Raw genomic sequence first — 27,095 nt, forward strand, 5'->3', positions numbered from 1 at the left:
TGACTGCAAAATTTTCAATCAATGAGTTCATGATAAGATGCAAATTAACATAACACAATAATATCCTATAGAGTCATGAAGTTCAGTGTGCCTAAAAGCAAACCAGCTGAAGAACAAAGATGTGCTTTGAATGGAGGATAAGAGGGAGAGGATATGAGTTTTGTAAATTGAGAGATAAAGAGAAAGATGACTTGCTACTTAGCTTCCCACAAAATATCACAGAATGATAAGAGCTCAGTCACATTAGAAAAGCAATGCTGGAAGAAGAGTTTTTTAAGAAACCTGCATTTTTCTTGGGTGCCTTATGTCTGTCAGAATTCACCATTTTTGAACAAGCTAAGGAGTGGTAGGTAGCTCAGTAGCTATGCTTGGATGATGCTCTTATTTTTTAGTATGAGCCAGTTTACAGACAGGAACATTTTATATATTTATCAAATAGTTTTAATATGACATTAAAATGTTTTCTTTTTTTTTCTTTTTCTTTTTTTCCTGTCCTTCTGATGCATTTTGTCTTCTTACTGCAGGCTTTCCAAGTAGCCATCAGCCAGTCAGCAGCATTGATGGAGAGAAAAGGACCTCAGTTTCTCATACAGACGGCACATACATTTCAACCATATACACCAGAGGAGGAGAAAGGACTCTCCTGTCTATCTCAAACAGCAGCACCTCTGCTGACTCCTCTGAAAGTTCCACATTTTTTTCAGAAATTTCCAACCCTTCTGATTCATCGAAATCACCTGTGGCACAGGACAGGAAGAACAACATATCCAGTGATGGCAGTTTTGTTCAACCATCAACGGAGCCATTGCTGGTGCACTCTTCCAAACCACTGACTTCTGCTTCTGTAGGCAATGTACAAAATACAACTGTCTTTGACACTGACTCCAGGTTGTTGCCCACTGGCAGGTCATCTCTAGCTTCATCAGTATCTTCACGCTCTTCCTCAGCATCATCACTGCATCACTCACTCTCATCAACACCACCTCCAACTCATCTGTATGCAACATCAGAGCCATCTGAGCCTCTCTCTTCCTCTGTGATGGCATCTTCAACCTCTCTGCAGGCTTTATCATCCTCTTTGCCCACTTCCTCATTGGTTTCCCCATCTTATTCTTCAGTATCTTTATTGCCTCTGTTTTCATCAGCATCATCTGTCTCACAATCCAGTGACAGTGGCCCAGCAAGCACCCCCACCGCTACAACTGCATCCAGGCGGGTGCCCTCCACAGCTGCAGTGGCTGGGAGCTCTTCCCGAGAGACCACCAAGCACAGTAGCACACACCAGCTCCAAAACAACACCTCCTTCAACATGACCAGGTCTCCCCCTCTGCCCACGGAGCCCATGGAGCATCTCGGTGGCCGTGTTGTGTCCATGTCTGCTGCCACACCGGTAACAGAAATCATGTCACCAAGGAGTGCTACCTCCCAGCTGGGTAGCTCTGGGAAGGCAACATCTCCACCTCTGCTTATCACAGTCAGTGATGCCCCACAGACTGAGCCCACAGATGTGCCCCTCAGTACCTTGACAACTACAACAAGCCACAGTGCCATTGTCCCTGCAGTGGCAGTGACCACAGTGAAACCTGTTGAACTGACAACGCCAGCCAGTCGCCAGCCAACCCTGAGTGATGCTAGCACCACAAAAACCCACAGAGCTCCAACACCCACTACCACTAAACACATTTATACTACTGGTGAAAGCACAAAATCTGTGGATCCCACCACTACAATGCCTAGTAAGGTCACCAAGCAAGTCATCCCTGCTACGAGTCCTCCTGTAGTCCATCCAACAAGCAGGACCACTGTGAGCACAACTACATTGACTTCTATCAAATCAACTACCATCTTGCCATCAAGTAGCACAGCTGGCATGAGATCAACGTCTCCAGCAACAGGTAATGTGTCTAACAGTGCTCAGCAGCGGGGCCAACAACAACAGGGTCTCACATGGAGGGTCTTTGAAGGGTTACATATGTGTATGTGACAAGTCCACTGTCAGCAGGATTTGAGGATAAGAATTCTGTCTCCATTCTGGTATTTTTAAGATAGAGGTTTAACAATTGTGCTGGGCTGCTGGGGAAAAAAAAGAAAAAAAAAAAAAGTGAACATTTTGGTGAAGGTTTCTGATGGAAATGTTAAACTGGAATTTGGGAATTTCAAAAAAAAAAAAATAAAGCTGATGGCCTTCTGGGTAAGCTTAGGATGTACTTTACATTTGTCATGAAAAATAGATCAGTATCTCTCTTATGAGAAAAGGCAGCTGGCCAGCAGTCAGTATTTTCATTGGAAGTTTTTCTGCTATTGTGACCTATGGTTGTTCTCTCCCCATCTCACTAAATAAATTTCTCCTTGAGGACCCATCACTTCTCCTGGTAGGTTATACACCGTGGTCTTGCTGAGTGTGTTGTGATAACCAAGACGGGGAAAGGAAAGCTGAGAAATGTGCTATTCAACCATTCTGGATTTGCTTTTTAATTACCTTGTGGTCCAGGAGTGTTCTTTGAATCCATAATGATACTTATCCTGGATGGGGCTCTGAGCACCTGATGGATCTGTAGGCGTCCCTGTTCTTTGCACTGGAGTTGGACCAGATGTTTCCCTGCCCAGCAGAAGGGACAGGAGGCTCTTGGGGTGCAGGAGGATAGAGGTGGCAATGCCTGACTGCAGTGCACTGCAAGGGGTCTATCAGCAAAAAGCCCCACAGAAGAACAAAGGATTTCATTTGTCGCTGCTGCCAGGCTCCTTTTCTTCCCAAGTAAATGTATTGAGCTGCTTTATACGAATGGAAATCGATTCTGTTTTTAAAGTTCAGGAGCCTGACCCTAATGCCACTGTAGGATGTTGTGTATACCGACTGCATTAATCTCAGTGAAATACTGGCAGTAGTGTATATTCCACCACTAATTAGGTATTTAAAGGTTATTTCTCAACTGCTCGGTATTAATTATACCTATGGAATTATACAGAATAAGCAACTGTAAGGGAATGGGTTTTTTGTCACTCGTTTCTGGCTGCTTAGATCAGAGGCACCACTCACCCTCTTGCTGGTGCTAGGTAGCCAGGGCAGACAGCCCAGAGCGCAGGGATAATCCTGTGTTGTGTGTCCTAAGGCTGGGGTCAGTTGGGGCTGTCTGCACTGCAGGGCTGCATGGTTCTTCAGCCATCCGTAGCTGTAGCATTGCTTGTCTTTGAAAAGCACTCTGGGATTACAGGAGCAGTGCTGCAAGCAGGCTGGGTGTTAATATTAGCATGGATCAACACTGGGTCTCAAGGGCTTCGGAATGAATATTCAACAGAAAGTGTTTTGTGTTTATTCCTGTAGCTCCAGCAGAATAATTAAGAACAGGATAAGCAGTAAGTGCAAATGATGCAATGAATCATCTGATAATGCTCAGGGGGTCACAGAAAAGGAGCCAAGTTGATCTTTTTTAGCCCAGCAGTTGTTGATGTTTGTAATTCTGCAACTATAGGCTGGTCTTTTTTTCTGGTTTTCTAGATGTGGATAAATGTCTTTCCAATCCTTGTCCTTCACTGGCCACCTGCAACAACACCCATGGCTCCTATGTCTGTCAGTGCCCTCTTGGATATGAGATGGAAAAAGGAAAGTGCAATTTAGGTAAGAAAACAAAAGCAAAAAAAAAAGGGAAAAAAGATGGAGATAATGATCTGTAATCCTTTAAAATAAATTAACCCAGGCTCAGACAAGTTCAGGAGCTTAGTATACCTCCCAACTACTACTTTTACTGATAGCCTGACTTCAGTTGGCTCAGCCATCTGTATGGAATTAAGCAGCTGTGAAAGCCTTTGTAAGATCAAGGTCTTGTTTCCTACCTTTCGCATTTGTTGTGCAGCACAATTATTATCTGGGACTTGCATTCTGGCCCCCTCCTTTCCTATTAAAAGGCTCAAATCCCAAGGACTTATAATGCCTCATTGTGAAGGGGGGATTTGTTTTGCTGATGTTTCTTCTGACCCTTAATCAGTGAGGATTAAGGCATAGAAGTTTTGCTGAGCGACATGGCTGAGGTGTCCCCTAAAGGGTGTTTTGAAACATTTCTTCTTGTAGGAATGTGTCAGCTTCTAATTTAGAGAGTTGTTTTGACTACGCCTTGGACTGGGCCATGGGCAGATTATGTAAATACCATGAAGGTGATTCCAGTCTCATTTCTACCAGAAGCTGTTATATTAGAGCCGTCTGATACAAAATTTGTGGTGAAGATAGGCTCTGCAGATGGGAAAGAATGGGAAAGAATTGGAAGCTTTACAACGTTATCTGCAACTGTATTTGTTTTTCTGGTGGAACATAAAACTTGAGCTCTGAGTTCTCATTTCCACTGAGTATCTCATGACACTTAATACAAGATTTAGGGATATTATCTCTCTGAGTCTGGACAAGTTGGATTATTGCATTCTGTTGCCATGAATCAAATCTAATTCTGAGCATGGAAAAATGCATCTTTCAGGCCTCCTTTCAAACATCATTGCTCATTCTGTCCAGCAGTTTAAAAAATGAAAATGTCCTTTCTCCACTGCTTCATCTTGACTTGGTTTGCTCTCCTTGCACTGGAGAGAGGGGAAAAAGATTTTACTTTACCCCAAATTACTATAAATTATCTTTGGCACCCGAAACCATCTTGCCACTAAATTTCCCCATCTCTCTCTGTGTTAAATGAGTCAGTGTTGCTTAGTTTTGGTTTACAGAAAGGAGGCACGTATTCCAACTCACCTGTCTTATTCTCCTTTTTAGTAAGAATATTTATCGGTCAGGTGCCCCTGAAACTTAATGTCACCCACGGGAAGTATGCAGATCTCCTGCAAGTGGAGCGTGAAATCCTGACAATGGTGAGTGTCCCTGTGTGGTGGCAGCAGCACTGCTTGGGTCCTCATGTGTCACTCCCCTTATAGTTATAAATATATATATATATTATATATTATATATATATATATTATTTATTATATTATATATATATATAATATTATATTTATATATATATAAATATATATAAATATATATAGTTATATAGGCTCTCTGGCCTGGATTTAGCCTTTCTAATTGTTGAACCATCCAGGTTGTCCAACCACCCTGGGGTGTCCTGGGGCTAGGGGTGCTACTGGGAGCTGTGCTGCTCCATTCCAACAATTCTTCTTCTCTTCTTTTCAGCTTAACGCCTCTCTGTCAGGCTTGCCTGGATACTACCACTCCACAGTCAAAGCCACCAGGTAAGTGGCCACAAGGCAGAGTGAGGAATGGTGCCAGCCATGTGAATACTTGGGTTGTTCAGCTAGAGGTCCACATTTTGAGTCTGACCCACTGGTGCTGTGCTTAATGAATTCAAGCCCAGCAGCAGCATGGGGCACTGGAAATCCCTTTGCACCCTGGCCATCCATCCCAGTCCTCCTACTGAGGACAGTTTGCTGAGCAGCCACAGATCTGCTGCTTCAGACAGCTTTCTCAGTATGTGTGTGATATCGTGTCTATGTTAAGTGTTGCTTGCACTAATAACTAGCAGGTTGCTAACGTACTAACCGTGAAATCAGACTGACCCGTGGTACTCAGGGCTGTTTTGTTTTGTTTTCTGTTAGGGAGGCAAATGTTGTGCATGTTTCAGTGCAATCCACGTTCTCTTTAGCATCCAACGTGACTTTCTATGATATTGTCGGCACCGTGAAAAGCTACATTCGGGCTTGCAAATCTCCTCCTGACCCTTGCCAGTTCATCTCCAGCCTGAAACCACTCCACAGAGGTAAGCAGCACAGCAGATTTGTTTGGGTTGGGTCCTTTAAGAAAGTGGAGAGAAAGATTCTGGCATTCCTCTGCAAGTTTCCATCTCACTTCAACAGGAATAATCTTAAGATTGAATCACAGAATCATTAAGATTGGAAAAGACCTCTAAGATCATGTAGTCCAACCATCAGCTCATCACCTCTATGCCCACTACCCCATGTCCCTTTGAGTCACATCTGCATGGTTTTTGGAGATGTATTATTCCACCCACGTGGCCAGGAGTGGTGGGATATAAAAATGGATCACTCTTTTTTTCACAAGTTTCTGGACCAAGAACCACCTCTCTCCCAAGTCTTCTGGCTGCCAAAGGTCAGAGGTGTCTGGAGAAGGCTGCCAGTGCTGGACAGGACTATGTCCAGGCTTTAAATATGCCATACTTGAAAGCCACAACTCAGCACTGTAGACTGAATTAATTTAAATCATTTTATTGAGCTAGCTCAAAATTATATCCAGTGGTTAACTCAGGTTCAAAAACTTAGAAAGAAATATATTCTATTGGTGTGCGAGTACAGATCCAAGGATAAATTATGATAAATTATGGGAGAGGGGTGTAAAAGGGGAGCTCCAAGTGAGTGACACACATCCCATAGAAGTTCCTGCTTCTCATATGCTTTCATTTGTTGGTTACAGTTATTCTACTTCCCAGTAAAATACATAGGCTCAATTTCCACTGTGTCACAATTTCCATTGTGTCACAATCGTGTGACACAATTTCCATTGTTCACTCCCAGTTTTGCTGAATGCTCATGCCAATAGACCTGATTTTTAAAGGTAAAATATTGCTTCAAAGTACTATAAATGAAAGAACCAACTCTGTTTCAAAAGTGAAGAAAATGCAGTGCTTGCTATTGGAATGGAAGAAGCTCTTTTGGGCTGAGCAAAATGCTTCGCAAGATATAACCTTAAAAATGGTTTTGCTGAACTGTCTCAGGGGGAGGATGTGTTTCTGCTTGAGCCAAAACAAATTTTTCTTTTTAATTTCCCTTCCAGCCTCTGAGCTGAAATATTTATTATTCCCCCCACTCAATTTGCTTGTACAAAAGATGGTAGATATGTATGAAATTGTGGCATAATGTGATGCTGACCATCTCAAAATGGAACAAATATTATTAAAAAAAGTGAGAAAGAGAGATGAAATGAGCTGAATGGAATGCCTGGGGAAAGCAAGCATGCATGCTGGTGTGTTCAGAGAGAACTGTGCTGATGTTGGCTGCGTTTTCCCAACAGTTGGCAGCTTGTGCAAGCAGAAGGACCCTAAATGTGACAAGGAGACCTCTGAGTGCACTGACTTCGATGGGGTTGCACTCTGCCAGTGCAAAAGCGGGTACTTCAAGTACAATAAAATGGACCATTCCTGCAGAGGTATTGCACTTCATGCAGCTTTTTTTTTTTCTTTTTTTTTTTGCCTGAATTTGCTTAATCTTTTTGTGTCAGTTGCAGTGATTGTGTATTTGTGTGCCGTGCACATCACTGTGTGTGCAAGAAGCTTGATATTAAAAATAGATATCAGGAGCTCAAGTTCCTTTAGTCAGCTAGGGGACTTTTCAGCAGATGCTGGAGGTGCAGTCTCTCTCTAGGAATAATATTATCCTTTTCTGGAGCATGCTGTGAGTCACAGCGATGCAGAAGAGGGAGGAGGGGGGCTGACCGTGCTGGGCTTCAGCTCAGTGGCACAGAGCAGAGATGACGTGTAGCTCTGCCTGTTTTGATTTTGTCTGAACTCTCGGCGAACTTCAGATAATTGCTTTAAATTCACGAGCTTATATCAATACATCTTCACTATTTTTTAAATAAGCAAGTATCTGAAAATGGTTATGAATTTATTTTTAAACTAGGTTCCTAATAGAAATTTTAAGCTTCAGGGTTATGTTATTTTTAGCTACTCCTCAGATCATGAAATTTGTTTTGCTACATCTTAAACAAGGCCTTTGTCCTTGTGCCAATAGTCAGAGTGAGTTTTATAGGATGAGGGTGTCCATTTCCTAGTTGCAGTAGTTGTTGCAGGGCTTCTTAGGAAATCCAGGTTTTTATTTTTTGTTTTTTTAATTAATTTTTTTTAATCCAGTTTATCAATAATAATTGCAATGGTGGTTATATATTGTTTCTGGCAGTATCAGCAGGGTTGATATTAAAGTAGGAGCAGATGCTTTGTCATTTCTGAAACTATCAGAGTGGATGGGTGGATGCCCTGTCCCTGGAGACACCCAAGGTCAGGCTGGATGGTGTTCTGACACCTAATGGAGCTGTAGGTGTCCCTGCTCACTGCAGGGATTAGACCAGATGGTCTTCAAAGGTCCTTTCCAAATCAAACGATTCAATGGTTCTATCATGTGTGTCTGGAAATAATGAATGTGCTGTGGGCTTTGGGATGGGCATCCCTGAAATGCACATCCCTGGCTCTTGGGTCATGGTCCTGCCTCTCCTCTTCTCTACATCTCCAGGCAATACCCTTTTGTATTTCCCTTCCTTCCATCAACTTGTATGTTGGAAGAAGGACTTTTTTAAGGAAATATTGACTGTCTCCATCCACCCTGAGAGGCAGAGAGGGCAGCAATGGGGAGCTGAGATGCCCACCAATCTTGGGGATTGACCATTCATCTTGTCCATGACCCTTGGCAAGTGGTGGTGTGAAGATAAATGCCTGACAGGCTGTAAGTGACGTAAATGTACCAGCCTGTCAGCATCACTGTCCCCGTTTGGGTAAGCCAGGCCAACAGGGTTTTTAAAGTCATTTTTAAAAGCTAAGCTATTCTCTTGATATTTATAGCACATAATATGCCAGGCTTTTTTTAAATCTCTGCCCTCTTATTGACTGAACAGGAACTGTGGTCTCCCAAGCATCCGACCCTCATTGTGGGTTGTGCAGACATGGAGTGCTAACTCCCATTAAGTACTTGCAAAGGGGAAACAGCCATTGTGCTGCCCCATCCGGCCTCCCATGGGAGGCTGGGGGGCAGCTGGGAGGGGAGCACCACCATGTGACCCCAAGTATTGCTCTGCTCTGTCTGCCACCTGGGGAGTGCTTGAGAATGTTCCCAGGAGGAGCAATGGGACTGCACAGGGCAGGGTGCACAGGCAGAGGCAGGCAGGGTGATTTGATGGTGAGAAGGAGAAATGTGATAATGTAGCTTTTCCAACCCAGAAAACATCCATCCAAAGGCTGGAATTTGACACTGGGATAATGCAGACCAGAGAGAAGGTGAATATTTTTAATGGCTGGGGAAATTAACTTTGTGAACATCTGACTGAGTGTTGCGGTTGATTGTCACTGGAAATATTAAAACCAAGCTTGGATGGTTCTGTGAAACGTAGTTCCACTTCAACTATTTGATTTGAAACCCAATTCAATTTGGAATTGAATTTAGGGAAGTTCTCTGACCTGTATTATGAAGGAGAGGTCACAGTCACATTGCTCCCAGCTGGCACTGATATTGCTTGTTACTGGTGTTGCAAGAGCCATAAGCTCTGAGTCCAGCTAGAACACTAGTGGTCTCTTCTGGTTTATTAGGATATTGCCAGCCTGTTGTAGCAGACAAAATTGCACATGCAAACTTTTTACACTGATATTCCTTGGGAAACAATGCAGGTGTGCAGTGAGTTCCCAGCTGGGCAAGAAGAGACTGTGTTGTGAATTATTTTACCTGCTGCCCACCCTATGGCAGGCTGGGAGGTGAGCTAAGTGCACAGTGTTTTGCCTAAAACAGAGGATGATGTAGCATCAGAGCACGCAGCTTCCTGCTGCACCAGCACTGTCAGCCCAGAGGCTGGTTGGGGTGAAGCTGCTGTGGGAAGCAGCAATGTGAGTGCCTCCTCTGCACCACTGTGCGGTGCTCATGGCCCTTCTCTGTTGTGTTGGCAGCCTGTGAAGATGGATACAAGCTGGAAAATGAGACCTGTGTGAGGTATGGTGAGCGCTCTGCCCCCTCCTACCCCACCATCCTTCTTAGTGCTGCTTTGGTGACCTGTTGGCACAAGCAAACTGCTGATACTCCCTCTTGTTTTCTGTTGTCAGTTGCCCATTTGGCTTAGGGGGATTCAACTGTGGGAACCGTAAGTACCAAGTATCAGTCATTTCATTTGGGGGAAATTTGAAACAAATGGTTGCAAATAACTATGCCTAAAGCACAGTAAGCACAAATCATTCATGTCAGGTTTTGTGTTTCTTCACTGTCTGTCGAAAATTGTTTTATTGATCAAAATATTTATTTGACAAAGTTGACTTGATATTATCTGCCAACAAGATCAGTATTTTCCTTGGAGATTTTCTTTCCATGGATGCTCTGCCAAGATAGCATGTACACACTTTTGAAGTGAGATATTCAGAGTGAATCCATGAAAGTTTGTCTGTGCTATCCTGATTTATCAGTGCAGAGAATCAGTCCTGGCAACAGGAGCCCATCCTTCCTTCAGTGAGAGACCCCCAGCTCCATTTGCTTCAGATGACAATTACAGAGGGAGGAAGGCAGGAAGCAAACAGTTAATCCACTTGCATGAGAACTGTGATACATGAATATTTATGGCCAAACTGCTGTCTCTAAGCAGATCTCTCTCTTTCCTGCCCCTAGCATATCAACTCATTACAGTGGTGATTGCAGCTGCGGGAGGAGGATTGCTGCTTATCATGGGCATAGCGCTGATAGTCACCTGCTGCCGGTAAGTCCTCCAAAAATGCAGGCTAGGTAGAAAGGAGGAGTTTGGATAACAGGAAGAATTGCTGGGCCGTTGTAAAGAGATGTTGGAGTGCATTCAAGGTCCTTCTCCAAGCACAGCTCCTGCACCTGCTCTCATCATGTGTGTCTCCCTCTCAGGCAGACTCACACACGTGCACACCTAGTTCCTGTACCAGCAGGCAGCTTTCAACTAGGCAAGGTGTGCTGCTGAGATAGTTGTGCTTTGTGATTTATAAACCATGAAAAAGGGCTGCCTTGCAGTAACACTCTCTTCCCAACCATTTTAACCCCAAATCTAAGATTTCACAGCTCTCTGAAGTCAGCAGTTGGATGGATCAGTAATGTAGCACTGGTAGTAGGCACAGCATCCTTTGGTGCTTTGAGTGAGGAGCAAGGCCCAGCCAGGAGATATGATGGTCACTACACCTCCAGGTGCCAGCTTGCAGAACTCTGTGGGGATGGATTGGTCTTCTCATGGGTCCTGGCCTTTGGCAGGCCATGTGCCTTCCTGGAGAGAAATCTTCTTTGCACTGGAGATGTTACCGAAGTCCGCTCCTACAACATGGGGGGTGATGTAAGGGCTTTCTGTGGCGTTCAGACTGGCAGCTTCCAGTTCTTCCTTCTTAGGAAGTAACATAGTGCCTAGAAGGCACTTGGGAACTTGAATAGTTGGGGGCTCACATACATTTTTCTTTCTTTCTAAATATATGTTTTTAAGAGACAAGAGGCATAAACTGAAACAGGAGAGGATCTTATATCAGGATTAGTTATAACTTTTGACTTTCCTTCATTCTTTTCTAAACAGGAAGAATAAAAATGACATAAGTAAACTTATTTTCAAGAGTGGGGATTTCCAGATGTCACCATATGCCGAGTATCCGAAGAACCCCCGAGCACAAGAGTGGGGCAGAGAGACCATTGAGATGCAGGAGAATGGAAGCACCAAGAACTTGTTGCAGATGACAGATGTGTATTACTCGGTATCTATCCACAGCTTAAATCTTAACCTTTTGTATTTCACATAGCAAAGAAACATCCCTTTATTTTTGGAAGCATAAATCCCTTTCCTTCGAAACAAAAGAGCAAAGCAAATGGCTGCCACAGACAGCAAGGCGTTGGGAGTTATGTGAACTCTAGCTGTTATATGTGTCTGAATATCACAAAAAAGTGTCAGTTGAAAGAATGCTAGGAAAATGTCTAGGATCTCAAGATGAGGAGGGGTTATTCATGTGAGTGAAGATTGCAGGAGTTCACACAAATCACACTTACTGAGCTTCTGCTTTCCAGGGACGAGAGCAGTGAGCAAAACTTTCCTTTTCTGGCTTGTATTTTAAGTTTTCCCAGAGTAATTTTACTGCTTTACACAGCATGAAGGAAAATGAGAGAAAAGCACTTCTAGATAATACTCAAAGCAGGAAACAAACTGATTTTCTGGGAGCATTTCTTATAACAATAACTCTGATGATATCCTGTATTAAGATGAATTATTTTAGTGCCTGAGCTCGTTAGCACAATTCTCTTGGATTAAAAATTAACTGTACATTTAGACTGCATTTGGTGGAGTCAGGTAACCTTCTGGATGGGTAAGCTTCAGGTCTTCTATTTGGCCAGATGTCAAAACTCAGCTGCATCAGAATACCGCCCTCCAGGAAATGCATGCCTCCCACAGTACAATTAATTCTAAGTCTTAGAGAAAATTAGTGATCATGTTGTTCCTTCTATCTACTGAAACAACTGGTAGGAAAGGTAGTAAAGCTGTGCTTGAAAGAGGAGTTGTCTAAGACTTGTGTGGTGTTTTTTTTTCCTGCTAATACAGCCAACTGGACTGAGAAATCCAGAACTGGAAAGAAATGGACTTTATCCTCCCTACACTGGTTTGCCTGGATCTCGACATTCATGCATCTACCCTGGACAATACAATCCATCCTTTATTAGTGATGAAGCCAGAAGAAGAGACTATTTTTAGCAGAACAGAGAGGGACTGGAAGATTGACACAGTTTTGTGGCCCTTGATCCCCAGGTACAATGTGTCCCCTGGCAGTTCAGCCCACACCAGTCTTACTCTTCCATTTAACAGGATGGTCTTTGAACTCCATACTGAGTGTTGCTGCCCCCAGGAATGGTTACATTTGCTGAGCAGCAGAGAGGAAGAGGAGAAGGAAGTGAATGGCTCAAGGTGCACATCAGTAAAAGACTCAGGTGGAAGCTCGTGTGTACTCTGGTTTTGTTCTGTGCTGCTTCTTCACTCCTTACGCTACATGGCAAGCATGGATCAGTACAGGTGGATGAACTGTGTCCAGCACTCTGTGTTGAATACCACTAGGGAGTGTTTTGTTTACAGATCTTGTTCACTGTTGACTGTGCTTGTCTTCTTGGCCGACCTTCATGCAAAGATTCACTGTGTGACTGGTTTTGGTAGGACAAGTTTGTCCACCCCTTTTCTCCTTGCTGCTTTGCTTTCTGCTTTGTATGCAACAGGAAAGCTGGCTTGTCCTCTGGGCCTGACCTTCTTACTGTTGAAGTTCTCCAAATGGTGAGGCCCCTGCAGCAGCCTGGTGCCTGGCAATGTCGGCTGAACTCATGGGTGGATTGTCTTTGAGAAGCAGGACAAATTAGTCATACCACTGCAATTCAAACTGGAAGTAGGCACAGGTGGTCGTGGGTGCTGCTTTGAGAACTTATGTACATAGGGAAGAGTGTGAGTATGTTGTCTTTCTGTCAGCCAGCCTGATTCAGAAGTGGTGCTGCTACACATCATCACAATGCTTCTGTATAGGAGCTTAACAGGATGTTTACTTATGAAAAGACCTATAAAAACATAAATGTGATGTAAAATAGCTGCTCACAAGGAAGAAAAACATAAGCAGGGAATTCACCCTGCTTCTTGGATGAAATGTTGGAAGAATAAATAATGCTGTGGTCCTGGCTAGGCAGGTGGAACATAGCATCTAGGCACTGTGGGTGGGACATAGCTTTCAGGACTTCACAGCCCACCTTGATTTCAGAGGGAACTGTGGAAACTTACAGTCCACTGGAAAATAAGGCTCTCCATTAGACAATTGCATTTAGGGCAGAGAGAAACACGATCCTTTCAATCCTAGCACCGCAAAGATCACTTACATCAAAATATTTTGCTTTCTTCTGTTCTAGTTTCAGGTGATTCAAACTGGGCAGGTTTCCTCAGCTAGGTGTGTGAGTTCATATTAGTCGCTTTGGCAGAAGCTGAAGAATGTAAGTTATTACATTCCTCACTAAAGATCAGATCAAAAGCTTATTGACTTCATTCTTTCTGGAGTAGGGTGTTGAAAGAGCTCTTATTAATAAAGTATATTTCCTGCTTATCTTAACTGAAAAGATAACCTAGACCATCTAGACCTTGTCCAGATACAAGATCCCACTACAGACCTTTACCCTCAGTGTGATCATGCTTTTAATTCAGGATGGCCGCTTGCATGGACATATCAGATAGCACAGTTCCCTACCATTAACCCACCATCTCTGCACTGAAGGGCATGTACCATCTGACATTCCTTTCTCCCACACAGTGCTCAGAAAGGCACAGTGCCTACAGTTAAATTCAGTAAGTAGCTCTGAAGCACTGAGGGCTGCAGCATATGTCCCCAAAGTGCCTGACCCCTGGTGAGAAGGGCAGTTCCAAGGCTGATGTGTGATGTGGCTAGTCCTTGAAGGCAAGCCAGGGGTAAACATGGCAATACTCATGTCTTGGTGGTGCTGGGAAGCTCCCAGCCCTTTCAGCACTTTCAACAAATGTTGTATTCTGTTGTGTTCCCTACCAAAAGGGAGCAGCAGCTACGCAAAGGGAGGGTGTGATTTTGCAAAAACTAGATATTTATGGATGCCAGAGGCAGTATGCTCTGCACTGACATCATCTTATCGTCATAGTGCACGTGACTGAATCCATAATCAAATTTGCAGGCTTGTCTCAAATGTAGGGTGGAAATGAATGCATGCTTATGCTGCTGAAGGAGCTATATTTTAGGAGCATTCCAGTTATAGTATCCAAAAGAGAGTAACAGGCAAAGCATAAGAATTAACTGTTCCCTGTGTTTTCAAATTGAGAAAGATGTTCTTCTCCTCGTGGTTACTAGCCAATATCTTAATTGCACAAGGTCCACTGGGTGGTGTGAACCAAGGCCTTGACCCTGCCGTGCTCTGGGGCTCTTCAAAGAGGGCATTACTGGGGTCATTCCTAGGAGGGTGAACTGCTTCTTTCACCCAACACTAGCTCTGGCCTAGGACAGAAGGGCCTGTTTCTCCATGGGACAGGTGAAAGCTTTGTCTCTAATACAAATGAATGAGAAAGCTGGAACGTGGTGCTAGATGTAAATCCAGAGCACATAGATGAGCACTGGGATTTTCCCTGTTTGCTAAAGCAGCCTAACAAAAAAATAAGCATGTCACAGCAATGATGGTAGGATTTAACTGCATGACACTCAGACAGGAAAGAATGTGAAGGTTTGCTTATACCTACTATAATTAATTTCTTGTTTAGTTTGAAAGCTGTTAAATGTTCCTTTGTGTGCCAGGTGCAAAGAACAAAGTGTGAAATACCAAAGGACAAATGCAGATTGATTCTTCTATGCAGCATATGGGTTATGTGAGCAAAACTTCAATCTGTCATTTTACAGCAAATTGCAAATTGCGAGTGAGCTGAGTGGGAAATGTGATAGGACTATTCCTAACTGAGATCACAGAATTCATTTTATTAATGATCTTTAAAATTCTTCTTAATGAAATGAATGGGTCTCGAGAAAGTCAGAAGGATTTTCTGAGTGAGGACTGCAAACCCTGGCTTTTTTCCCAGAGAGCAAACTTTATTGCACTGAAATTCTATCTGCCAGAGCAAGTAAATGTCGGGGAAATTACTATGAGATTAGTCCATTGCAGCTTCCTTTTAGTTCTGGTAACAAATGTGACTCAATGCATAGCTCACAGGAGGAGCAAAAGGGTCTCTCCTGACCTGCCAGAACCTTCTATGGCTTTCTCAGGGGGAAAGGATTGAGACAGGTGCCAGCCCTAAGGTCAGTGCAGGCACTTACCTGTGCAGGATAAGCAGTGGCAGCGGTTTTGGCTTTTGTCAATCCTGTTGGACTTGAGTTTCCATGTGGAATATCACTCCCTGAAGCCTGCTTTCGAATGTGGGTGCCCCTGTGTTTAGAACCTAACTCCTCCTAGGATGCATAAGGAAATGCAACTCAGGCTGTTTAGATTGCTTTTAGCGCCCCAGATTGCAGAGGGCAAGATGGAAGTAGCAGGTTTCACGCTAGGAGACTGCAAGTGACTCAGCCAGGTGTGGGGAAAGGAGAGAAAATGACACCAACTTGACAAAGAATCTCTTTGTGTTTCTGGCTGCTGTGTAAAGCCAGGTGAGCCGTCAGCAAGGGCCCACAGGTGGTGTGGGGGGGAGTCTTTGGGGAAAAAAGTGCTAATTCAGCTGACGACAGGAAAGGATGTAGGAGACCTGTTTGCTGCTACAGTGCTCTACCACTTGTGTTGAGAGAAGCCCTTGCTCACAGAAATACCCCCTCAGCAGTCAGCCTGGGAGACTGAGTCAGAGTGAACAGAGCAGAGCAATGCAGACGGGAGGGGTAAAGGAATGCTGCAGCCTTCCTGCATCCCTGTCCTGCTCCCTGCTCATCATGGCCAGCCCTTTCCAGTGCATGGCTGCACTGCAAAACCAGTGTTCTTTTGCACACCATTGAAACCTCAAAGCACTGAATTTGACTGTATGAGGAATGTGGGGAAAGGGGTATTTGGATGCCCTATACCCTGTGTTTATAGCACTAGATAAAAGAACAGCAATGAATCTTGTTTTCATTGCAGCATATCCCGGAAAGTTGCTTTGTTGTGGTCATTTACAGAGACACTAAATTGATTTGCCTGCACTGCTAGCAACAGAAAAAGGGAGAGGAAAAAAAAAAAAAAAAGCTTTCTAAAAATAGCAATGAAATGAATTTAGTGAGAGGTGTTTGCAATTGCAGAATGGTGCCAATATTTATAAAGGTTGTTTGCTGAGGCTTAACAGAGCAGCAGTATGAGTTTGGACACTGCTGTAGCCTTGTGAAGAAAGAGCTTTCCCAGGACATGTCTCTAATGCTGGTAAATGGCCACATCCATTCCAAATCTATCTGGACTTCTCATTTTCTCATGGTGGTGTTTAGTTTTCTTCCTTAAATTAACAAGAATAGATGTATTTTATTTACATGTTCTTCCTCTGCTGACTATTGCTTTTCTCCTCTTTACACAAAAGGACCCAATCCAGCATCCACTCTGGTGACTGGGATGGTGACTCTCCCATATTGCAGTGAAGTATTTTAGGTCTGAATTATTTCCCTGTCAGGGTCACTTGTGTGTATGCCATGTGTTCCTGCAACTCTGTGTTCTGCCCATTCCTGTGATACTGTTGCTACATTTTCACATCATATTTATTTTTCATATGTCCTTATTACTGTAGCAGAGCCTGTATTATGTAAGATTGAACAAACAGGTTGTTCAAGATCTGAAATGACTTTCTGAGAAGAGAATGAATGTGAATTTCATAGAAGACGTTGTACTGTTCAGCTGACCTGTTTCCCATAGTGTAAGATCTCCAGGGATGTAGAGGTGATTCGTGCATTCACAGTTAAGAACTACCTGTCAGTTCACATATTTGTGCTTTCAGAAATGAAACAAGATCTCCCAGTTTTGAAAGGGTTCTGTACTGTAAGGTCATGCTTGAGATAACACCTCTCCAATGTGGTTTGTGTTTTGTGTGATAATATCCTTGTTGATGGAAAACTGAGAGAGGGTGCCTGACGTTCTTCAGAAGTCATGTGTAAGTGCTAAATCTATTGGTCTTCATTCTGGTAAAATGCTGGAAGGGATGAGAGTTTTGCTTGGGTAAGTAGCCCCAAATCTGCACAACCCCACATGTGCGGAACCTGGTAAAAGTGGTCATTTTTTTTTTCTTGGGCAGTAACACAAAATTTGCCTGATGTGCCTGTTATAAAAACCATCAGTACGATTAACTTACTTTAAGGAAAGGAAACAACAACAAAACAGAATAAGCATGTAATAATTTCTATTCAACTCAATCATTTGTTTTAAGCCCTGTTACATTCTGCAGAATGTTCTCCTAGCAGAAACCAAAATTTTATATGTAAAGTCATCACAATTTCATTAACAGCTTTCAGAACCGTGGTAGTAATGCACACCTTTAGCAAGGTCTCTTTGAAAAGGTGAACTTTAAGCATTAATCTGTGCCTCCTCTACCAGCCTGCTTCATGTTCTTCCCGTTGTTGTGCTTCCTTCTATGCAGCTCTGAATGTTCGCTTCCAAGTTGCTGGGGTTCTAAGGACTTTCTCCAAACCAGTATTATTTAAAGTTGTATCATATTTTCTGCCTCTACTAATTATACAGTACTGTAGTAGCAAAATATAATTTTTAAGGATTGGATTATTTTTATACCTGCATCCAATATTATTAAATCTGGCGTTCTAGTCAGTATTATAAAAAGATACAATAAAACTATGAATATTAGTATGTCTCAGCTTTTTTATTGTCTAAAGTTTTCCCTGTGAAGAAATACATGTGCAACTTTTAGATTGAAGAAATCTTAGAGCCTTTTGTTCTTCTAGTGGTGCTTGGTGATTGAATAACTAAAATGAAAAGCAAGAGGAAAGTGATATGTTCAGATTAGTTGTGCTAAACAGAGTTGTGCTTGCTTCTGTGCTGATATGTTTATTTCCATAGTACTGAGCCATTCAAAGTTTAATTTAAGAATTTTACTCAATTTAATTTTTCATTGACCTGGAAATGCTGGAATTGGTGAAAATAGGGAAGGAAAAGCTTTAGAGACGTTGGTGCAAGGACAGGGAACTTGACCACAATGAGGTCAGTCCCACATCACTGATAGCCACTGGGAACCATGAAGACTATAAAGCTGAGCGTTCCTCCGAGGAGAAAGCTTGGTCCCTTGTATCCAGACAAACACAGAGTCCTGCAAAGAGACATGGTGTGGAAGAGCATCCTGAGTATTGGCAGGCTTGTTAATCTGGGGCAATCATTCTATATTAAGTCCCAGAGAAGTACAACACTCAGGTGTGACAGGAATCGAATGAGACCAAGGTACTCGACCAAAGTCTAGGTGGGTGATCTGAAACCACATCTGATTCTTCCAATACCCATGAAGAGGCAAGCATCCACAGAAGGTAAGATTTTCCTGCCTTTACACTAGTGTCACAGGACTCTGCATACAGACAGCTGCACTAGTGCTATCTGCAGAGAAATGGTGAGTCTAGAACATAGTTTCTTGCTGCACCCTGAAATTCAAGTCTACTTTCTGCAATAATATGGTACAGAATTATACTATATGCCTGCTCCTTTTCTAGTAAAACTCCAGTGGGAAAATAAAAGGAGAAAGTAACATGGTTAATCCTGTCAAATGATGTTCTGTTCATTTGTAAGGAAAGGCATGTTACAGTGCTACTATTTTGTTACCAGTAATAGTATTGCAAGCTGATCTGTTTTCTGTGTGGCGTTGGTATCTCTTAAGCAAAAGAACAGGTTATGTTACTGTGAGGTTGGGTAAATTTGCAGTTATGGCCAAGCATGTGACTCAACAGTCCTGCCCATTTCATATTTGCTTATTAGTGCCTCTGAGATCATTGAATGCATCCATGCTGTGTGTCCTAAACCATAGAATCATTTGGGTTGGAAAAGACCCATAAGATCATTGAATCCACCCATCAACCTAACATTACCAGGTCCACTGCTAAACCATGTCCATAAGCGCCACAGCCACCCACACATCTCTTCAGTACCTCTAATGGTGATTCTATCACTTTCCTGCTCCAAAGCCTAACCACTCTTTCTGTGAACAAATTCTTCCTGATATCCAATGTAAATATCCTCTGATGCAACTTGAGCCTATTTCCTTGCATTCTATCACTTGTCACCTGAGAAAAGAAACTGAAACCCACATCTCTGCAAATTCCTTTCAGGTAGCTGTAGTGAGCAGCCAGGTTTCCCCTCAGTCTTTCTTTCTCAACCCTGCTTCCCTCAGTCACTCCTCAGAATTCTTTTCTTCTAGACCAGGTTGCCTTCTAGTCCTGTCATCCTTGTTCCAGACAATAACCTTCTTATAGTGAGGACCCCCAAAGTGAGTCCATTGAGGTGCAGTCTCACTGGGGCTGACGACAGAAGGACCATCCCTTCCATGGCCCTGCTTGCCCCACCGGCTCTGATGCAGGCTAGGTGCCATTGGCCTTCTTGGCCACCTGGATGTTCAGCTAGCTGCCAAACAGACCCCCAGGTCATTTTCTGCAGGCAACTTTCCAGCCACTCTGCCCCCAGCCTGCAGTATCTGAGGCTGTTGTGACCAAGAGCAGCACCCAGCATTTAGCCTTGTTGAATGTCATACAACTGGCTTCAGCCCATTGACCCAGCCTACCCCAACCCCTCTGCAAAGCCTTTCTGCTCTCAGGCGGATCAATCCTCCTGACCAGTTTGGTGTCATCTGCAAACTTGCTGAAGGTGCATTTCATCCTCTCCTCAAGGTCAGTGATAAAAATGCAAAACAAAACCTGTTCTAGTTCTGAGCCCTAGGTAACATCACCTGTGACTGGCTACCTTCTGATTTAACTCTGTACTTTGAGTCCACCATACAGACAGTTTTTTACCCAGCAAACAGTACAGCCATCCAAGCCATGAGCAGCCAATTTCTCCAAGAGAAGCTGTGGGAAACAGCATGTCATCTTATCATAGATGGGGGATCAGGTTAGTCCTGCAGGACTGTTTTTCACAAACCCATTCTGACTGGATCTGATCATCTAGCTGTCCTGTACGTGCTATGTCATGGCACTCAGGTTGATCTGCTCCATGACCTTCACTGGCACTGGCATCAGACTGACAGGCTGGTTATTCCCTCGAGTCCTCGTTCCTGCCCATCTTGTAGGTGAACATCATATTTGTTAAACTCTGGTCAACTGGGACCTCTCTGGTTATACAGAACTGCTGACAGGTTATTGAAAGTGGCTTGATGAGCACTTCTGCCAGCTCATTCTGTATCTTTGGGTGAATCCTGCCTTTTAAAATTTTTAAATTGCCTTAATCTGTACCAATGAAGTTATGTTCTAGCTGAGTTTTGACCCTTCTCATTTGCTTCCCCCATTACTGCACATCTTTGCAGTCTCCTGAATTGCTTGCCTCTTCTTCCAAAGGTCATAAACTCTATTTTTCTTACTGAGTTCCAGAAGAAGCTCTCTGCTCAGCTAGGCTGGTCTTCCATTCAGCACATGGGGACAACCTGTTCCTGTGCCTTTAAGATTTCACTCTTAAAAAATGTCCAACTTTTCTGGACTCTTTTTGCCTCTCGAACTACCTCCCAAGGGACTCCAACAATCAGGTTCCCATCTTGAGAACCAGTTAACAGAAGAATTTGAACTGCATATGCTTCCCCCAATTACAGGTGAGTCTGGATACGTATAATTTTGATTTAGACTTTCTGCAGGTTTGTTTGAATCTTCACCCAGTTATGACACACATTTCTAAATGTTGGGGGCTGGAATTAGGTGACCTTCAAGGTCCCTTTCAATCCAAGCCTTTCTATGAGTCTATGTGTGTGTAATATTCCGTGGATTAATTAATTTTACATGAGACAGCAAAATGTATGGGAATCTAGTAAGGAATAGAACTGAAAAAATATGCAGGAAGAAATAATCCAGCATGTGAATAGCTATAAAAGACTATTGTTCCTTCTCCACTGAACACCTTCTGATGACACAGTTGCCCCAGTTGTCCCATGTTTATATTCAGGTTATGGCTGGATAGTGGGGCCATTACTTTTATCTTAAACTTAATAAAAACCTTTCACCTCTGATACTGTTTTCCTGCCATAAACAAGGATCAAGACAGGTGAATAACCACTGCCTGTTACTAAACGTAGCACACTTTAAAATCATTGTAATTGTTGATCAGTATTCTTGCATGTCATAGCTTTGACGCATGTCAGTTTGGTTTTACAGCTTCTGGAAAGTAACTTAAAAACTTCCTCAAAGAATGATTTGTCTGTGATTCTCTATGGTACATCAGAGGTACTCTGGGAGGGCAAGTCTGTCTGCACTAGTAGTCAACTATTTGATGTCTAAATATGCCCTTAATAATTTCCTTAATAATTCCATTAGAGGTAATGATGTTTCACTGATATTGGTTGTCCTGTTTTGATAATTCTCTGTGCTCTCCTAAATGGTCAAATCTCCAAGTTTCCCCCTAAATTTGCAAGCAAAGAGGCACATGTAGCCTCATCACCTCACCTCTCACCAGGACAGCCTGTTGTGACAGCTGATCTGTCAAAAAGTAGAGGAAAAAAATCTGTTAAGTGTGCAGATGTTTGTTCAGTGCCTTTCCTGGTGCTTTTTGCATGGTGAAGATGTCACACGTCCCAGAGGTGACAGAAGCAAACAATGAAGAGTGGGAGTTGGTTCTAAAGGCATGGCTCAGGGTATGCCAGCCTCTCTTGTGCACTCATTGCAGAAAACAGTCTTCATGAGCTGGACAACGTAATCAGTAGCAGCTGATGTAGTCAGCCCTCAGCCATTATCATCTACACCTGCTGACTTTCAGCACACATTTCTGATAATACTCTGAGAAGTGACCTGGTTCTTCTACTCTCAGTTTGCATCTTGGGGTGGCAGAGGTTTCCTGGTGTGAGACCAGAGCCCATTCCAGCACCCCGGGGACACCAGGGCAGCCTCTGTGACTGGGTCCTGGGCCCAGTCATGGCCTCTATAACAGGTTGCTGGGGGATGAAGCTACTCACTCCTCATGCTGGCAGAGAGGCACCCAACTACTGTTGCTGTTTGCAAGCCACCAATATTTCCTGGTTCAGCACAAGTTAAAAGCTGAGGACAACCCCAGCACACAAACAGCTTGAGTAATGCCCACCCTCCTGCAGAGAGAGAGCCACCCTCTGAATGCATTATTAGATTAGCACACAGACTGCATGTCTTGTTAGCACAGCAGGATCAGACAAAAGCAGGTGAAGAAAGGGGAGAGGAGTTTCAAAAGCAAGTCATCAATTTGCATTTGGAAATTGTTAACAACGTGCTAGTATTGCTGACAGTGGCATTTGCCAGGAAAGAGCAGACTCCCACAGACTCCCACCAAAGTGGCACTGTGGGGATACACCAGTGGGTTGCTTGTGTTTTCTTGTCCATGGGTTACAATGGCAGGATAATCTGTGTGTGCTTCCCAGAAAGGCTTTCCTGGCAGGTGCAGCAGGATCTAGGATCAGACAGACCTTCAGAGTGGGAGAAAGTTACTCAATGGCATCTTTTCCTGGAAAGGAGGAGCTGCAACATACCATGGGCAATTTGGCATCTATTGATTTCAAGTGGTATGTTTTACTGGGACACAATGTAGAACAAATGCACTGTTGAGCTAGAGAACTTGTGTAGGTGAGGCAGCTGAAAATAAGCAGTCTGCGGAGAAATAGCTACTGTCCACAGGTCTTCCTCCTTATGTTGGTCTTTACATCATTATTCTGTCATATCGAGTGACATGGTTTAGTGAGCACAGTGGTGAAAGGTTGATGGTTGGACAGGATGATCTTCATGGTCTTTTCCAACCCTAATGATTCTGTGATTTTCAGAGCTTCCTGATACGTGATTTCAGTAAATCCATCAATTTTTTCCCAAGTTCTGGCTGTGTTAGTTGCTCCATGGCTCCCTGTGCTAATTCCCATTTTCAGGCCTCCTGAAGGTTCCCTGTAACAGCCTCAACATTCCTGTTTCCAAATGTCTCCCAGGTACAAACACAGTTACTCCTAAGAAAGAACGGCTGTTGCCCAGATAGTTAAATAGCTGCTGGCTGTCCTCCCTGTTCCTGCTTCTTTTGCCACACTGCTTTAACTAGCCAATAACACACAAAGATGTAGGCAAATAGACCAGCTGTAATCACTCCCAAAACAGCCAAAGCCAGCTCAGTTTTGTGAATGTTGAAGATGCAGGTGTTTTCTCTTGCTTTTCACCCTGAGCAGCTGAGCAGTAAGAGATGCTCTGGGGTAAAATTTTGCTTTGAAGTATAGAGAGCTTGAGGTCTGAGACAGAATTTGTCTGCACTGGTAATGTATTGCAAAGATTTGAGTGTGTATGTCCCAGATACTCTGCTCTAAGTACATCATTAGCATGCTTTGGAATGGGATAGCTTTTTCTCCTTTTAGGAACAGACTGCACTGCACCCTCCACCTAAATTACACCGAAAGTGTTTGCTGAGCTAGCAGGGATAGCTAGTGTCCTGTCAGTTTGTGTCAATGTATTTAGCATTAATTAACTTCCTTGTGTCAACAGGTCTCAAATGTTTATAACTTACAGGAAGAATACTGCGGGTCCAGAAGTCTCCTCCCAGTTTGAGAAGGAAAGAAAAAAACAGCTTGGATCTGTCATTTGCCACTTGCCACCATGACGTCAGCTCGGGGCTGAACTCCCTACCTGTGGCTGGGACCTTAAATGAGCTGACGCTGGAAGAGAAAAGCACTTCATCTCAGGTTTAGCAAGGAGTAGCAGCAGCAGCAGGGGCAGCAATGGGACGCTGTATGTTCTTCACTGTGCTGCTTTGCCTGGTGTTGAGCCTTTCAGAAGGTAAGAAACATTATCTTCTGTTTTGGGATTTGTCTGAGGAGCTATTCTATTGCAGTGAATAGATTACTCAGTGCTTTTAGCAGCTGCTGAGAGACTGAAGTCAGTGGCCACGCACCATTCAGCACATCTAGATTTTGATTAATTAGTGATGAAAAACGTTACTGCAAGAAAACAGTTTTCCTTGTTCACAGAACAATGCAAAAGCACTGGGGCTTGTGATTAACCTAATTCAGCCTATTCCACGAGCAGTTTTCAGGACTTGCACACTAAACCCAGGTAATTCAAGCTCTATTACAGTCATCACAAAAGATTTGACTGTTCCAGCCCAGCACCCAGGAAAAAGAGTGCTGCCACTGCCCTTCCGGATGGAGTCTCCTTAAACAATCAGTCTGGAAAGCAGCACTGCTTGAACTGGCTCTCAGAGCATTCATTCCCCTCCTATTGAAGCTAATTAACAAGAACTTCGCCACCAGCTCAGATGGCAGAGGGTTGCCCTGTGCTCTATTCAAAGACAGGGCAGGAATCATTCCATAGACCGCTTAATCGTTTTTCTAGCCCTGTAACAATTTTGGTGGTTACAGGTCAGAGTATCTGATATTCAGCAACAGATCAAGTGTAGCAGGGAGTTTGTAAAAGTAGCTGTAGGAGGAGTTTGGTGGCAACTTGAAGCTGTGAAAGGACAGGAAATCCCATTTTCTTCAGGGACAATTAAACAGAGATATGACCCAAATTAAGACTTTCACTGATGCTGCCAAGATTGCATCAGATGGGGACAGATGGCAGTGAGTCTGTTACCTATTGTGAGTGAATATACATATTTATAGCAACTTCTACAGCATACTACAATCAGATTTATAAATTATAAGCATAGAAGACTTCAAGTTTGGCAGTTGGTTGGTTTTCTGTTTGGAGAACAACAGTAAGACTGAAAGATCTTGTCCTAGGAAGTATCAAAGGCCATGGGAGCCTTCCATTGACTTGTGTAGATTTTTCCTAAGGTTGTCCATGCCCAGAAACCTACTTCATTCTAAGCAAACACTGTAAAAGCTTTGTGTGTTGTGTCCATTTGCAAAGTACTCACAAAGGCCTACTCTGCTTGGTACCCAGATGTCTGCTATTTCATACCCTGAATCTTAAGATCTATTACGTCCATGGTAAATGCCTGAATCTATGACACATCCTGTTTCCTGGTACAGAAAGTTGGGGCTGGGCAGATAGGGCCATTAAAGAGCCACCTTTGCTTGTGTTACCTGTGCCAAGCCCAGGTGCAGTTCATGTGCTCTGCAGTCACACAGATGTGATTCTTCCTGAGTCCAAAGGGTACTTGTGGAGGGCTGTTAGCCAGCCTGTACAAAGCTAAACATTGTTGACTGAAGACGTTAGTGATGTAACATTGATTTTGAGAAGGAAGTTTAAAACAGTGCTCCAAACTCTTAGCCTGTAGACAACACAGAATCATGGCTATAACCAAAATGTCCATCTCTTGACATCGACCAGGAAACAAAACTCTGCCCGCAGGACTGAGAAACCACGTTTCCTCTTCACCCAGAACACACTAAGGGATTACTTTAGGCCTTGCCTTTTTGGTGAGCCTTTTCCAAGACAGCTTTATTGATGAGAAGAAAAAGGCTTATTAAATTTGCTTCTCTTTTGGATTTTTGAAAACTTGCAAAAGCTTTTGAAGAGAGGGGCCTATTTTTCAAGTGTCTTTTGAGAATTTAGTGTTATTTGCAGTATTGTATTTAATACACCAGCTATAAGAGTTTGCTAGTGCCAAGAGTGTTAGCCACAAATATATGAGAGTTCCAGTTCATGCTGTTTAAATTATGAGTGTGACGTTAACCCAGATTAAATGCACAGCTCCACTTAAATTAAATTAAGTAACAAAGACTGAAGTTAGGTTGTGTGATCCAAACTGTTCATTGCTATCACAAATTTAGCAGCAAGCCTGTTGTATTTTGTATATTGCTTCCTTTACTTTCAACACTAGACAGACAAACAAGGAAGAAAAATAAATGACAAAAAAGTAAAACATAATATCATGACTACATAGTAGTGCAGTCCTGGAAAAAAGATCTTGATTACACTGATGATAATTTGGCAGAATTTGCCTTATATGAACAGAAATACACTACTTTCAATATGCACCTGGATTTGTTTCATCTGAGGAAATGGCATTAGAAAAGACACGCGTTTCTCCATTACTGCTCTGAAAGAGTCCATCTGGAATTTTTAATGATGCTCGAGAAAGCGTCTCTTACAATTTCAAAATACTTATCTGTCTTGCAGTGAATGAAATATTTGTGGATTTAGGTGAGATTCAGAACAGGATCTGGAGAGTGCTAGCCATGCAGAACCTGCTTGGAGAACTTGGGGGGAACATTCCTTTGAAGACACATCTGTGCTGTTAATTGGGCCAGCTGTGGACATTGAGTATGTGCTTGGGGGAATGGCATGTGCTTCTGGGGAGGATGTACTAGCCGGGGAATATGGGCATGACAGCCTAAAGAGCTATCAGTGCCATGGACAGTATAAGGGCAGGACTAGTCTACAATAGAACCCGTGCATGTCCCCTCCTTATTTAATTTGAGGTTCTTGGGAACACAAGAAATCCCCAAGGATTTTCTTCCACTCCACACTAAACATGGCTACCATGTCTCTTCTTTTCCTGTCCTCAACTACCACACCTACAACACCTGGGAGCAGTACTACCATCACTGCAGTACTAACAACAGAAGGTAAGGATGGGAAAGCCCACAGGCAGAGACTTAGGAAGGGATCACTCACTCTCAGCTGCTCCAGAGTCCACACATGCTTGCTCATATACAATGGTTCTGAAAGACGTCTCATAAATGCAAAACAAAGTAATGCTATCATGTCTCATCCCTTCAGCAAAAAGCACATCTTGCTCCTTGGAGCAAGGCTCTGCCGGGCTGCCCAGGGCAGGTCCACTGGGCCACGCACAGCTCCACTCCATATCTAATCTGAGATTGTCCTGAATAC

General features: G+C 43.3%; 2 protein-coding genes across 2 annotated transcripts in view; both read left to right on the top strand.

The window, feature by feature from the left end:
• HEG1 (heart development protein with EGF like domains 1) overlaps positions 1 to 17,994 on the top strand; it is a 35,809-nt gene extending 17,815 nt beyond the window's left edge. Inside the window, exons 11-21 of the mRNA XM_042877722.1 lie at positions 525 to 1,895; positions 3,497 to 3,616; positions 4,748 to 4,842; positions 5,162 to 5,220; positions 5,584 to 5,744; positions 7,013 to 7,147; positions 9,645 to 9,687; positions 9,798 to 9,835; positions 10,351 to 10,438; positions 11,261 to 11,435; positions 12,272 to 17,994. Coding sequence (XP_042733656.1) covers positions 525 to 1,895; positions 3,497 to 3,616; positions 4,748 to 4,842; positions 5,162 to 5,220; positions 5,584 to 5,744; positions 7,013 to 7,147; positions 9,645 to 9,687; positions 9,798 to 9,835; positions 10,351 to 10,438; positions 11,261 to 11,435; positions 12,272 to 12,421 — 2,435 coding nt within the window. The 3' untranslated portion in view covers positions 12,422 to 17,994. The remainder of the gene's footprint in view (positions 1 to 524; positions 1,896 to 3,496; positions 3,617 to 4,747; positions 4,843 to 5,161; positions 5,221 to 5,583; positions 5,745 to 7,012; positions 7,148 to 9,644; positions 9,688 to 9,797; positions 9,836 to 10,350; positions 10,439 to 11,260; positions 11,436 to 12,271) is intronic.
• Positions 17,995 to 26,736: 8,742 nt separating this feature from the next.
• The window catches only part of MUC13 (mucin 13, cell surface associated), a 10,731-nt gene continuing 10,372 nt past the window's right edge, over positions 26,737 to 27,095 (top strand). The window contains exon 1 of the mRNA XM_042877977.1: positions 26,737 to 26,830. Within this exon, the coding sequence (XP_042733911.1) occupies positions 26,737 to 26,830 (94 nt within the window). The remainder of the gene's footprint in view (positions 26,831 to 27,095) is intronic.

This window comes from Lagopus leucura, unplaced genomic scaffold, assembly GCF_019238085.1.
Source record: "Lagopus leucura isolate 7727_CA_CO unplaced genomic scaffold, USGS_WTPT01 Super-Scaffold_100019, whole genome shotgun sequence".
Taxonomy (NCBI): Eukaryota; Metazoa; Chordata; class Aves; order Galliformes; family Phasianidae; genus Lagopus; species Lagopus leucura.